Raw genomic sequence first — 14,445 nt, 5'->3', positions numbered from 1 at the left:
TGAGTAAACTTAGGGTGGAAAAGATGGCCATTGGTCTCCTGGTGTGCCAAATGATAACATAACAGTAACTTCTGCTGCCTTATGTTGTTAACAGGGAACAGTTTCATATATTCATCAGCTCCAGCTAACCATGTAGACTGTAAAGGATGCATCAGAGCAGTTGCGAAATCACTGACTAAACACAGACCTAATGAAGCCTAATTCAGGTGACAAGAGAATAAAGTAAATATTCGTAGAAGGAAATTCCTCTCCAGATGGTGCCTTTTTTCTCATACTGAGCTCCCTATGAAACAGTGCACTGCTTCTGAGTCATCCGCATTGTGTTTCCTCTTCCAAATATCCTGTGTTATCCTTATGACAGTGTGTTTTTAATGAACGAGAACATGGGGTACACATGGATTCAAAACAGGAGCAATCTTTAAATCATTCCGGGAGTGAATCTGCTGCAGTTACACTCTTCAACCTTGTCAAAGTGTCACTTGACATCATCCACCACAACCTGCAGCCACCAGCTCTCTACAGAAACTAAAAAATGCAGCACATCCGGTCAGCGTTGAACCACCCAGACTGTGGTCACTTATCAGCCTTTTACAGTCAGTGTCAATGACACATTGTTCTTGCTCTGCCAAAAGTTTAAAGTCCAACCACGCTGTGATCCTGTGAGTCCTAATGTCAATACATCTCCAGCATACTCTATACAAGAGGTGGAGATGAACCCGTCTTTCACAGTAAATGTCTGCTTCCTCAAAGGTCCCCACTAAAACGGTTGAGTAGCACTGAATCTGAAGCTATGGCAGCAAAATAAAAAACACTGCGATTTTAAAAACCACAAGCATAAGCAAGTAATAGTGAAATAATGCGTCTGACTCATATGACCCGAATGCGCTGGCATCTTCAGCCACACATGTGTCCATCTACACATTAGCTAATGTAACAAGACAAGCATTGTCTCTCAAAGATATGAATGAGTCATGTATATTCCAGTGGCCCATCCCTTCTTCTGTTTGTCCATGTTATCAGCTTGTCATACGCCTCCCACACCCTAAATCACTCACCATATTTAGTTTCGGCTCCCAGTGCAAACACATTTCCATCTTTGGGTTAGTTTAAGGTAGCATTTCTCTGTGAAAACAGGAAGGATTTCAGCCCCAATTTGCAGAACAGCAGGTTTTACAGAAGTTAGCTGGTTTTCACTGTGACAGCATGTGTACCGGAAAATGTTCCCGTTTCATCGCCGTTACTCTGTACCCATTAGCAGTCATTTCTATCATCTGTAACATAGTGTTGTTCTTTCCTGACGGGGATATCAAGTATGCCAAAGATGGACACATTACTGAGGAGGTGAAGTACATGGGGGGACTCGTTGGAGGGGGTATAATGGTAAGTTGTCTCTGCCGTTACTGAAGGGTGTGACTCTGGACTAAGAGCTGCTGTCAGTTCAGCTCTGAAACATGTGCAGCCTCAGGAAAATGTTAAGCAAACATATGGTGCTAAAATGTAACGGGTTTTAACTGGTGTGCCATTCTGCATGAGAACACTGAAGCAAAGTTTCAAACCTCTCAGGAGTTTAGTGCAGTTTGAAGACTAAAGAAGGACTTCTACAGTGTTCCCCAAAGTCTTTTAACAAGATTAGCTTGTCAAGATGGAGTGAAAATGCTGATTTGTTTTGACTATACTGAACTGAATGTGAATCTGTCCTGCTGCAGGTGTTGCTCCCAGCACTTTACATCCACCTGACTGGACAAGAGGGGTGCTGTGGGAATCGCTGTGGGGTGAGTCAGTCAGAAGGACTAATGAGATGTTTCAAATTTACACTACAAACTAAACACACACTTTTCTTTTAATAACATTAAATTACGACTTTAACAACATGTTTTATAGCTGTATCCTTCAACCTTTAAGTTAAGTTAAATTCAGGCTAAATTCATCGATATTGTCCTTATGAATTACTGACTAACAAAAAAGGATGCTGCGTGATTATGTATGGCTATAACGTTGTGTTTGGATAGATAACATGTGCACTGTAATTAACTCGGAAACCATCAGAGCAACAGTACATCTCTCTTGATCCGAAAACAACAAATTCTAAGTTCAAGACATGCAAGTGTGAGTTTTCATAATTCACTCATTCATCATAGTAATCTTTGAGGGTCATCCTCCTCCTCCTCCTCTTCATATCCTCAGCCCCTCCACCCCTTGCTGAGGTGCAGTATGACAGGAGCAGGACAGTGAATAAAGTGTAAGCTGGCTCTAGAGGTGGACAAAGTGACCAAGCCAAATTCCACAGGCTGATGAGAAACACGTTTTAGCACGTGGGATTTAGTTCGCAGTTTATCTTGTTACTGTTGGCGGGAAAAGAAAAAAAAACCCAAATACTTTTGACAGAATAAATGTGAGGAATGTGAGAGGTGAAACGAGGCAACTGAGGGCCTGTTCCTCCTCACAATCATAAATCTCATTTATCAGTAAGGCAACAAAACGTTAGGAGAAGGAGGGAGGGCACGAGGGAGAGTTCAGTATGAGTAAACTATGTTTTCAGTGGCAATCTTTTTGACCTTCGCTTTTCATTTCACCTCCGCAGATGTTCTTATCAATTGCCTTTGCTGCAGTGGGTGTGGCTGGTGCCCTGTACAGTTTCATTGTGGCTGTGCTCGGTCTGAACAACGGGCCCCTCTGCAAAGTCCTCCTGATTTGGACGACACCTTTTAAAAACAGGTTAGTATCTTTCTGGTAGCATTTATTTAAGTTTCTGCAGTGCTGATCAGTGATGCAGCTTGTCTTTCGCACAGTGACAGGAATTACCTGACTGACGACACGTGGTGGGGAACATGCACAGAGCCCAAGAACATTGTGCAGTTCAACATTGGATTGTTTGCCACTCTGCTGGCTACGAGCATCCTGCAGGTGATTCTCTGTGCCATCCAGATGATCAATGGACTCTTTGGATGTTTGTGTGGAACCTGCAGCAACAAAGGGGTAGGAGGACACTGAATGTTAAAATAAACAGGTTAAGATGAAAACACTGTCAGCGTTGTGTTGTTGTCTTAATCCAGACATTTCTAACTTAAGAGCTGTAAGATGAGAGAATCTTAACTTCAGTGATGTTTGATGTGTTTTGTTTTGTTTTTTTGTTTACAGGTAGTGTGAGTTCCTGACAGTTGATTGGCGCCCTCTGCTGGTAGACTCGGAGTAGCGTTTCTCGTTGTATCTGCATAAACCGTTCGCTTGCTGTCTCTATTTGGCAGATTTTTGTAATTTTTATGTGTATGTCGTAACACTTAACTCACTATAGTAAGACACAGAAATGTTTGCATTAAGCAGAACATGCATTATGTTTGTCATTTTACCGTCATATCAGCCTTTTGGTTTGTTCTATTTTCCAATTAAACATGAGGAGGAAGCCAGTAAAATAAAACACAGGACACAGTTACTCTTCAGTGACTTTAATGTGGGCTGTACGCTCAGTATCCAGATTGATATCTATACAAATGTTTCAGTGTCATCTACAATTGTTAGCTTTGCAAAATATCTACAATTCTCATTTAACATTAAAGGAATATGACTGAGAATTCTGAATTTCTGATCAATAAGCACTGCGGGGGGGAGTAAAACCTGCACACAGAATACAGCACGCGAATGGCACATAAGAGAGGGCAGCTGATATTTTTCATCGTCCTAACAATAAAATTTACACAAGAGAAAAGGCAAAATGTAGTGATTTGAAAGGCAAATAATATAAAAATGAAAACTTCAGGAGTGAAATCACAACAGGAGCAGAAAACAACATGTTGATACGATGGACAGTTAGGGTTAAAACACCTGCTGGTTGTGTTGTGACGTTTCTCTCAAGGCTGATGAAACCTCTAAGACTTCAGTCAAGGATTACTGAAGTGTAAAGCTGCTCCATGAAAGTAGACTGTTTGATTTTTCTTTTTTTTTTACTCTAAGTAAAATGAGATATGATCAAAACCGAGATACATATTTAGCTGGGAACGATTCCATAATTCAAGTCATCACGTCAACACTTTTTAGGCAGTTTAAAAAAAAAAAAAAAAAATCGGTCAATTCACACATAAAATCTTCATGCAATGAGTTAAAGTAAGGTTTCATGATTTTGTGCATCAAAGGTAAGCTCATGATGCAATGGAGCGCTTTTCTTGCCCGTGTATACAGAGCAAGCACAGAATGAGCCCACATGACCGGCACAGTGTTTCTGTGAGGACACGACTTTGTTGAGGTAGACATAAAACAATAATCTGGAGTGATGACACGTTCCTCATAAAGAAGCTGCTTGAGATTGCTCAATAGTGTGCCACACACATATGTGCATGTTTTATGTTGGCAGTATTATTTTTGGAGTGCTAAAAACAAATACTATTTCAATCTAAAAAATAAATTAATAGTAGGAGTTCAACAATGTAAATACTGTGTTAAAGGTGTAGGAGATGGAGTGTTCCAGATGTTAGGGCGGGTTAACAAATGCAGAAAACACCACATCCCAAACATAATGAGCTTCAAAGCTTCAACTGAAGCTCGGATAAGGTTATATGGCTGTAATACTTCCAGTTCACGGCTCCTTCACTTGAGTTGTGCATATTTTGTCAGTCAAACTGCTTCATCATCAGCTTCCTGCTGGCCTCGTAACCCAGGAAGAGCGCTCCGTTGGCAGGGAAGGTGCGCACCATGGTGGGGGTGAGTCCAGAGTAGAGTGCCCTCACACCTACAAGAGAGAGCAAAGATTATGTTCTGACTGATCATGTGAACAGCAAAAACATCCCCACTGAGACGATAAAACAAATCAAACCACACTTCTAACCAACCTTCAGTCTGAGCGATGTTCATGAAGGTTCTGAAGAACCCTGCCTGTTTGCCCATCATAGACATGACCTGGATCCGAGACTTGACACAGTCCATAGGATAGACCATCAGCCACAGGCACGCACCCCCAAAACCTCCGCTGAACACGATGGGCGCCACACCTTCAGCCAACACAAAGGTAATGTAAATTAGATATGTGGGAGTTAGAGGAGTTGACTACGGGAAGCTGGGCCCAGTTGACAGTTGGAACACTGTGTAAAATGTAAATAAACACACGTAATATCATTTGCAAACAAACTGTATTTACTACAGTTACTGTTACCACTGAACCTGCTCACCTGTGGAAGCTTCCAAACAGGCTCTTGTTCCAACATTTTTGAAACATGTTGCTGGCAACAAATTCAGAACAACCATTTATTTATAAAAACATGAAATAAGTTGTGTGTGAACTGTTTCCAACTGAACATATGTCAAAAAGGATTAGCAAATTATACCATTCTGTTTTACACGGGGTCCCACAGTTTATCCCACCAGCACATTTCATTTCCATATTTCACCACAACTGTAACATAAGTGCAGTATTACGAAGAAGAAGAAGAATACAAAGCATTTCCCTTTGATTCTGTGGATCTGATATCAAAAGCTGCAATCTGAAGGTGCCCTGTGCAGTACCTATGTCGTCTTTGTCACATTTCATGTAGTCCGCAAAGGTGGTGCGGCAGAGCTCGTAGGCACCGAAGAAGCAGAAATAACCAGGGACTTCTCTGGCTATGGTGGTGGTCAGGCCCTGGAAGAAGCCCTGCGGTCCCTCATTCCTCATGATGGATTTCACCACCGACCACACTGTGCTTCAGACAAAGCAGAGGAATATATGGCTCACACACATACAGTAATTCAGCAACCAACCAAAAATGTCTGAATTAGATGCAAATTATACTAACATTTAGAATTCATTTAGGTCAGTTTGTATTGGCATTGGTAAAATAATCAGATTTGTGAAGTTCTGAAGTATTGGTTGGGTATTAGCCAACACGCAATCATAAAAGTACTTTTAAGTACTCATTTAAGTACTATGAGAGTAAATGACCTGTACAATATTATCCAAAAACATCTGAGTATTTAAAACCCACTTACTTCTGGCTCTTCGCTATCCTTCCTGACGTTTCCATCTCATACATGGCTTGCAGCCGACACTTGACAAGCTCAGTGGGGCAGAGAACTAGCGAGGAGAAGATCGACGCTACTGAGCCAGCACAGGCTTTCTGCACGTCACTAAAACAGAGCGAAAGACATACAGAAGACAGATGGAGATCTCCCATGTATTTTCAGGGTTAATGAGAAGGACAGGCTGGTTGACGCCCATCCACACACACACACACACACACACCTTAGCACAGCTTCACTGTGCAGTCCAGCCGCAAAGCGGATGACCTGCTGGCAGAAGCCGTAGCTCATGAAGAGCACAGAGTTCTCAGCAATGTTGGCCATCAGTGCCGGCGTGGTGCCCTGGTACAGACCACGCAGACCCACTTGTCTGTAGGTGGACACCACACAGTGGATGAAACCCCGGTACAGCAAGGGAAAGGTCTGCATCTTGACCTTTGCTGTGTCCAGAGGCTGCCCACTGAAGACACATGCAGCTCCCCCTTGAAGAGAAAAAGCAGTAAGTCAACAACAGAAGTTATCTACAAGAAACAAACTATGGCTGTTACATACAAATGACAGGAAACTCAAAGTATGTGCACAACATATGTGCTGTGCGGAGAGATAAGAATCAGAGAGGCCGTCGCTCCACTGAACAGCAGAAACAATCAACAGAAACACAGAGAGAAATGAGCCGGAAAAACACAGGAGTCATCAAAATCTCCTGCTACATCATACATAGCTACTGAGTACTGCGGTAAAATGTGGAAAAGCAGCATGATTATTTCACAGAGATGAAAAACCGCAGTTGGTGTATACTGTAATATTGTTTGAGTAATAATTCTGAGAGACAAAGCACTGTAGTGACCTATGGCTCCTGCAGAGAGGTCGATGATGGCCTGGACCACTGGGTGGGGGGCCATACTGTGCAAGCTGCCAGAAGAGGTTTCTTTTTCTCTCAGGTACCTGATCAAAAAAAAAAAAAGAAAAAGAAAAAAATGACACTTTATCTCACAATTCCATTTACAGAAAACGCTGCTATGTCTTATTAGAGCACTTTAATTACTATAAACACACACAGGATATAATTAGACATTTGTTTCTTCAAACACACCACTGAGACAGTGATTATGTGTGGATTTCAGCAGAGGGGTCGGGACACAGGACAGGCAGCAACACAGTTATAAAGTTCACAGCAATAAAACCTGTCCTCTTCTATGGCAACAGTAATTATTTACAGTTAGCTAAGAGAGGATTTGTGTGGGGCTTTCTGTGTCACGTAAAATACAAGGTTAGAAGTAACTTTAACACAAGGTTAGATGATTGGTCGCATTAACAGAAACCGGTATAGTATGGAGTCTTTCTGAATGAAGAAAAAAGCATTATTTTATTTTTTAAACCTGTAGTCGTTTCCATATCTTTTTAACTAAAACGAGACTTGTCTAACAGTGTCCTCTCAGACAAAATGGCAATGTTCTCCTGTCTGAAAACTCCCAGGACTTTTCAAGGGCCTTTCTTCACATAATAATACGAGCTGACCACCAGAGGGCGACAAAGTGTCATTCTTTGTGCAGAAATAAAAAGCACATTTTAACCATCAAACACGACCAGAGGATAGCCACGTCTAAGCTTTCTCCGTCGTTTGAAGACAAAAGAAAAAATAAGAGCAAATTTTAGGAAAACGTCAAACAAGATCTCGGTTTACCAGGACACTCAGATCTATAGCAACAACATCCATTAGAAATACCACTACGTTAAGTAAGTTAACGTTGGAAAGAAAAAAAAAAACAATGGAAAGTTATTGTTGTAACGAAAGATTAAATTTGTGTGTTTAAAAAAATAGCGATAAACGGATACAAATTATTTCAAAATACAAACCTCACAGAAGAGATACGGGTTCAACTCGGAGCATCAACGTGTCGCTGCTGGTTGCGGCAACGTTAAAGTCACTATGTATGGCACAAATGGCAAACAATAAGAGCTGCTGACCGAAGCTTACATCGTCCAAGGGTGACCGCATGCTAAATTACACCACCAGGTCAAACATCCAAAGTTTATCTTGATGCTACTTCATTTGCAACATGTGGGGTACATTTGTTCACTTACTGTGGTCAATAAATGGATCGACCATCAGTGATAGCTAATGGTGTTGTGGAGCAGAAGCTAGAGGTTGTTTCACGATATCCGAGATGAGGGGGGAAAAGAAGAGCTCTCACTCTGCCCAAAATTCCAGGTATCAGAATCGCGCTCGCGTTACGAATCCACTCTTTTCCAGACATTTCGCTCTGAACGTAGGCTACATTTCTAAATATTCAACTGAATGTTGCTAATACTAAAGCTGTCAGTGAACACAACTGAGAATCTTGAATGGTTTTTCCACAAAACTTACCAAAATGTTTACACTATCAGGAATAGTGCTGAAGCTGTAAAGGCCTTTCTTCATTTCATTTTTTTCATTTTAATGATATTAGACAAAATTCTAGTGTCTGTTACCTTAAATCTAAAGCAATCTTCAGATACAACATTATACAGAAATAGCTACTGAATCATCTTCTCAATTAAAGATCTATGAAGCGGCATGAAGGTAATAGCTTCCGGTTTACATTCTTTTTCGTTTTTCAAAATAAACTTATCAGAAGCTAGAATTATACAGCACCCCCTGCTGGTTATTTAGTTTAAGTTATTGAAGAGGGTTTGTTTTCCCTCTCAACTCCCAGGGACACAACAGTATCTAATATTGTAACTAAAGTGTAATCTTTTCAGCATGCCTTTACAATCCAGTCTCTCATACATTCTGCATATTTGGATGAAGCTATAAGCAGCAGGTTGTCTGTCATTAGTGTACATGTAAATTAAACATTTTCTCTTCATTAAAATAAAACACATTTAAAACACTCTGTGTCTTTGTTCTTTCTTGTTCAGCAACAGTCAAATCTGAAAAACCAACAGGAACAGGAACAACATGCACATAGATATGTAAGTAATGTAAAAAAACAAACAAAAAAACATTCAATACAGTGCATCCACCTGATATATCCAAATATATACAGCATAGCATAGTTTTAAAGAAATGAAAGGAATTAACATATTTCTAGATTAGGGCAAACACACAGAAAGATAATTAATTTAATAAAGCATGTCCCCTACACAATGTGTAATTAAGCCCTTGGGCTGACTCCACTTCCTTCAGGTCTGTGGTAACTCACAAGAGCTGACTCTGGAGCTTACATTGCACATATGATGCAGGGTCTCGTTTACATCGAGTCCTGTGTGATATTTTCAAAAACTTGATAGAGGCACTTTTGAAGTATTTAGCCAACAAGTACATCACACATAATCCAAACACTGAATTTGTATAAACAGAAGAACTTCTCAGAATGTGCTGTTCTCAGTCAGAGCCACCCTGGGAGTTCTGTGCTCTCAACTCCATATGCACATTTGTGCATAATGACCTTACCTATCATTAAGGGGGTCTGAAAGTACTTTCCCTTCTCTCCTTCCTGCAGAACAGCACAGACCTTCTCAAGTGCTCAGTCAGCCATAGAGTTTAAAACTCTTCTGCAGCAGTGTTGTATAAATCAGTACATTTTCTTACTAAATAGATAGATAGATAGATAGATAGATAGATAGATAGATAGATAGATATACTTTATTGACCCCAGGCTGGGAAATTACAGTTAAGTAAATGTAGAGTGAATTGTACTTCTTGTACAAATGGTAAACATTTATGAAAACTCTGTACCAGTACTCTACAGATTCACAGATGGACGCAGTATCTCCTGCATTTTCTTTTTTGCAGTGTTGCATTTAATGTACAGACCATCTGTGGGCGTCATGTTTTCTGAGCCAGTGAGAGTTTAAATATGTCAAACTGCAGACATTTTGACTTTTAGGAATAGCACAGGTGTTACGCATAACATTAATGATAATATTCAGCTACAATATTTAAACATGTGCTTTTCCTATAGTGACATCAAAATGCAGCAGTGAATACCATCAGCAGTCATTTTGCAAACGATTCTGTTATTTAAATGTTATTCAGCTGTGTTGAACAACATGCTTGAACCTAGTCAGCAGATGTGGTGAGATGATAAACAAAAATAAAAACTGGAAACACTTGTTTGATAACTTCACAAACTTCAGAGAGGTAACTGTCAAATGGCTGAACTTGTGTAGTGTTAATGATGTGGCTGACGAAAGGTCAGGACAGCTAATCGATGGCAGTCCTCCTCCCTCGTACACTTAAACCATCTCTGCTGTGGCTGTTTAATGTCAGTGGTGTGGGACACCACAGTGTTGACCTTAACAACCAACAAATATTTGTCTTGTTTATGTTTATGTTAAAAACGTAGCTTTCTCTGTCAGGTTCAATAGCTTTTTCACAGTTTCTTTTGTTCACTCTATTAACTCCCATACGATGTTTAAATGAGATTTCCTTTATTTGACTCATTTTCAGTATTAAATAGGTTGGATTTAACTGAATCAGATTTTTCTTTTGTTTCTGTGTGGTGTTTGTAGGAAAAGCAAAGGCACTGTGGGGAGTGTAGAGCTTTAAAAAGGCACCTGTCATTCCCTTACATTTTGATGAACTATGTGTATTATTTAATTGTATGTAATTTGAATGCGCTGACTGCAGTTATTTAAGGGATACTACAAAGAGGCTGGAGAAGTATTTGTATTCTTTATGTAAGTATAAGCACTAATACCACATTGTAAAAATAATATGTATTTGGCATCAAAAGTACGTATGGCCTCAGTGAGTGTATACAGTAAACTTAATTGTATACTGCACATCTATGTACGGTAGTATTATTAGTAATACTCATGCATTAATGTTAAAGTAACATTTGCTGCTGGTTATTTCCTTGATCAGTTCATTTATTCTGTATTTTATTAACAATTAAACAGATTAGATCAGGTCAGTTATCAAAACAGTTGCAGATATTTTTTTTAAGAATTGACCAATCATTTAATCGATTAATTAACTAATTGTTATAGTTCAATTTTTATATGAAGTTGGATATAGTTCAATTTTTTAAAATTATTTATTTATTTATTTATTGACCTCCATGCAGAAACATGCAAACCAGGGTCCGAACCTTCTTGCTGTGAAGAAGGGCTCCAAACGGTGCGGCCAACTCAATACCCAAAAAGTCACAATGCTGTTAATCATCCATGAACTTAAAGGCTGCCAGAATACCATCTGTTTCAACAGAGTAGCCTGGGATTAAATACACGTACCCTCTGTCCACAGGCTTATCCCTGAAACCTCAGGCCAGCGATGGCTTATATCAGCCCAGAATCGCTTGTCTGTATGTTGTAACATCAGTTTAGGGTTAAGTCAATAAAAGACACACAATTTTTCTTTTTTTTTCATATCATTTGCCTTTTATCAAAAAAAAACCATTGACGTTGTCTACATCACAGACAAGAATCATCAATATTCTGCTTTAAACAACTTTGCCATGAACAGAATGAACCCCATGCCCTTCCCTCCCCTGGAGCAGACTCCTCTATACACAGTATACTTTACATACCTATAGTTCCTGTTCAGTCTTTTTGCATTTTACATCATTATCAAAGTAGTATCAATAGCTTTAAAATACATACAATGCTCTTTCCATTGTAATTATAATTGCTATCCTGATTGTACATACAGTATCATTTCCCACAGTTAGAGTCTGATGAGCAATTTCTGTGCCTCGTCTTCAACACGTTACAAAATATTCTGAAGAGACGACGCAAGTCTCTGCATTTTATAATACCAAAATACTTCTGATGATTCATAGATGAGAAGCATTTTCATACGACAGCCGTGTGTCATGAAGATGGAAACACTGCAGAGAGCCTCACGCTGCTAAAGTAGTTTTGGATACACACTACAATAAATGATATTTACCCAAATCCACAGCTTTTATTTATGCGTTCCTGCTATTTGACGTCAGTAATATGCTGAACCCTTCTCAGACTCCCCAAGGGGCTTTACTACCAACTGTTATGTCTGCTCGAAGTTGAGATTATGAGGCACAGTCAGAGAATCTCAGTAATCCCCAATTAGAAGAGTTACACTGAAGGAATAACAAAGAGATTATAAAAGATCACTTCAACAAAAAGGTAACGCAAGATATAAAAGTGGATCTACGCCATGTGTTTGTATGGATTTGTTATACAAGAGTTTGGCAATAAAGTTCTCAGTATTGAGCGCAAACTGTTGGCAGTAGTAGGATGCGCTCAATCAATCGATACACATTTTTTACTTCATTGGATTAAAAACAGCGATAAGTGCCTCAAAATTTGAAAAACCAGATCTTCAAAATTAGTCAGTTTGGTGCCGGAGGTCCTCAACCCTGCACCATCAAACTTTGGCACCAGAGACAAGTCCTTTGTAAAGGAAATGAGAGCCAGGTGTTGCGCACATCTACAAATGAATGCTAAAGAAATGTGTGGAAGACTTGGTTTTCTGGGAGCTGGTTTGAGTTTCTAGCAATGCACTGAGATAGCTGAAACATAACTAATCGGTGACCAGTAATCACAGCCAGGCACTTGAGCGTCCTTTCAGATGTGAGCCGAGGGTTTCGTCAGTCAGCGAGGAACCTCTGGACTGAGCAGAGTCAGTGTCTGCGCAATTTTACCTCCACAATTAAAACACTCAAATTTGCTTTTATGTGTAACAGCGTGCAAGTGCAGTGAAGCATTTAATATCCGCAACAGGGTCAACATTATTTTGTTTCTGAACCACAGGCCCGTGAAAAATATAAAGTCAATCTAAATGTGGGAAAAGCTACCAGTGTCAAAAATACATCAAGAAAACCTTCTTCGTTTACCCTGTATACACACAGCCAGAGCCCTGGACTCAAAGAGTTTGGTCACTGCGATTTGTAAAGTGTCTGGCTTGCACAAGCATATCCAGTAGACACTTCTTCTTCTTCTTTTTGCTTTTTTTTCTTTTACAATAACGTGGCCAAACTCTCCATTAGCAGCTCTGGACACAGTACGTAACCAGTCATAAACTATAAGTCACCACCTTAAGAAAAACACTGCTTAGAAAAACCCTTTCAATTCAAACAACTTTTTGGCCCATTGGCTGTCAAGTGAAAAAGGTTTTTTTTTTTTGTTTTTTGTTTTTTGTTTTTTGTTTTTAAAGGGACAGTTCACCCCAAAATCAAAAATACACATTTTTCTTCTTGCCTGTCATGTATTGCTTTGGTGTGAGTTGCAGAGTTTTGGAGATATCATGTGTTGAAATGTCTGCCTTCTCTCTAATGGAACCAGATGGTACTTTGCTTATGTTGCTAAAAGCGGGAGACTAGCTAACTAAGCTAGCTAATGTTACAGCTCAGCGGAGGAGGATACCTTTAATGTTTACACCGTGCCCTGTCACGAGCATGAGCCTCTTGTTCATGTGTAAATTAATGTTTCCTTCTGCACGGTTACACAGTGGCAACTCACACCAAAACAGTCTGGATGGATAAATTGCATTACAGGTGAGAGGGGTAGTATTCTTCTTTGATCTTGGGGTGAACCGTCACTTTAACACCAGATCTATGACTGATTTTTGTGTGTCTGCTCTTTGCAACTACTGTAGTAGACCTTTACATTGTTGTCAGGCTTTGTATTTTTTGGCAATTTGACAGCAGCAGAATATCGACTGTGGGCAGGAACAGCTCACAGATTAATCATTTAGACCAAGTCCCATGTTTTGGGTGTAGAGAAAAAAGAGAGTGAGAGAGAAGCAGCACTATTCACACCTTCTGGGAACTGAATCCATGTCCAGATAATCCACATCCAAATAACGACAGCAACACACAAGCATGTTAATACTGTTTCAGCCCAGATAAGCAGGCAGGCACCTGTACTGGCTGCTCTGACTCATTAAAATCACCTCCTTTTATGTTTGGTTTGGGGTTCAAAATACACCGCAAGTAAATAGTGCACATATATAATTTTCTGTCTAATACTGAGTAAAGCATCCTGTTTTATCAGTGGACAACATATAACAACTGTGTTCTTCTTGGTGTAAAAACAGGGAAACTTAAAATACAGGACGCGTGATTTGACATTAAAATCTATATAATGTAGAATCCTCGTGTACAAGATTTACTAGTTAGTTATTCTTTCTGCAAGCTATCCGAAACACAGTGTCCATTATAAGCTTCAGATGGAGGATGATCTGCAACAGGCCATTAGCTTTTACACTGAGGCTCACTGGTAGTGGACAAGAGTAAAAGAAAATGTACAGTAGGGCCTGAAGCAGATACATCCCAGGGTGCGAAACTACCATTAAGATGATCTCTTATTTATTTCTTTTTTTGTCTTTTTTTTTGTTTGTTTGTTTCTTTTTTTGAGCCAAACCGCAGCTTGACGAAGCCAAACAAAAGAGGGGGGGAGTGCTTACATTGTGGCTGAAGTGTTAGGCACTGCAAAAAATAAAAATGAGATTTTTTTATGTTTCTAATAAACACAGTAAGGCAATTTGATTATGGC

At 39.7% G+C, this 14,445-nt stretch overlaps 2 protein-coding genes across 3 annotated transcripts; one reads left to right on the top strand and one right to left on the bottom strand.

Annotated features, from left to right (window-relative positions):
- The first annotated feature begins 1,203 nt into the window (after positions 1-1,203).
- Positions 1,204-3,569, top strand: tm4sf21a (transmembrane 4 L six family member 21a). Its single transcript, XM_046410162.1, has 5 exons — positions 1,204-1,380; positions 1,707-1,772; positions 2,582-2,715; positions 2,790-2,976; positions 3,139-3,569. Exons 1-5 carry the CDS (start codon positions 1,204-1,206, stop codon positions 3,145-3,147), a joined length of 573 nt encoding a protein of 190 aa, XP_046266118.1. The 3' UTR covers positions 3,148-3,569.
- On the bottom strand, positions 3,428-8,179 carry slc25a15b (solute carrier family 25 member 15b). Of its 2 annotated transcripts, XM_046410156.1 has the most exons (8): positions 8,068-8,179; positions 7,840-7,910; positions 6,830-6,927; positions 6,206-6,464; positions 5,953-6,090; positions 5,491-5,666; positions 4,821-4,979; positions 3,428-4,720 (listed from the first exon to the last, which is right to left on the bottom strand). In XM_046410156.1, exons 3-8 carry the CDS (start codon positions 6,882-6,884, stop codon positions 4,602-4,604), a joined length of 906 nt encoding a protein of 301 aa, XP_046266112.1. In that variant the 5' UTR covers positions 6,885-6,927; positions 7,840-7,910; positions 8,068-8,179; the 3' UTR covers positions 3,428-4,601. The 2 variants fall into 2 exon arrangements, with proteins under 2 accessions (XP_046266112.1, XP_046266113.1); XM_046410157.1 differs by lacking the exon at positions 7,840-7,910 and having other exon boundaries at positions 8,068-8,153.
- Positions 8,180-14,445: the final 6,266 nt, after the last annotated feature.

Source organism: Scatophagus argus, chromosome 14 (assembly GCF_020382885.2).
Source record: "Scatophagus argus isolate fScaArg1 chromosome 14, fScaArg1.pri, whole genome shotgun sequence".
Taxonomy (NCBI): Eukaryota; Metazoa; Chordata; class Actinopteri; family Scatophagidae; genus Scatophagus; species Scatophagus argus.
Note: the sequence above shows the minus strand (reverse complement) of the source record. Positions and strands in the feature narration are given on the sequence as shown.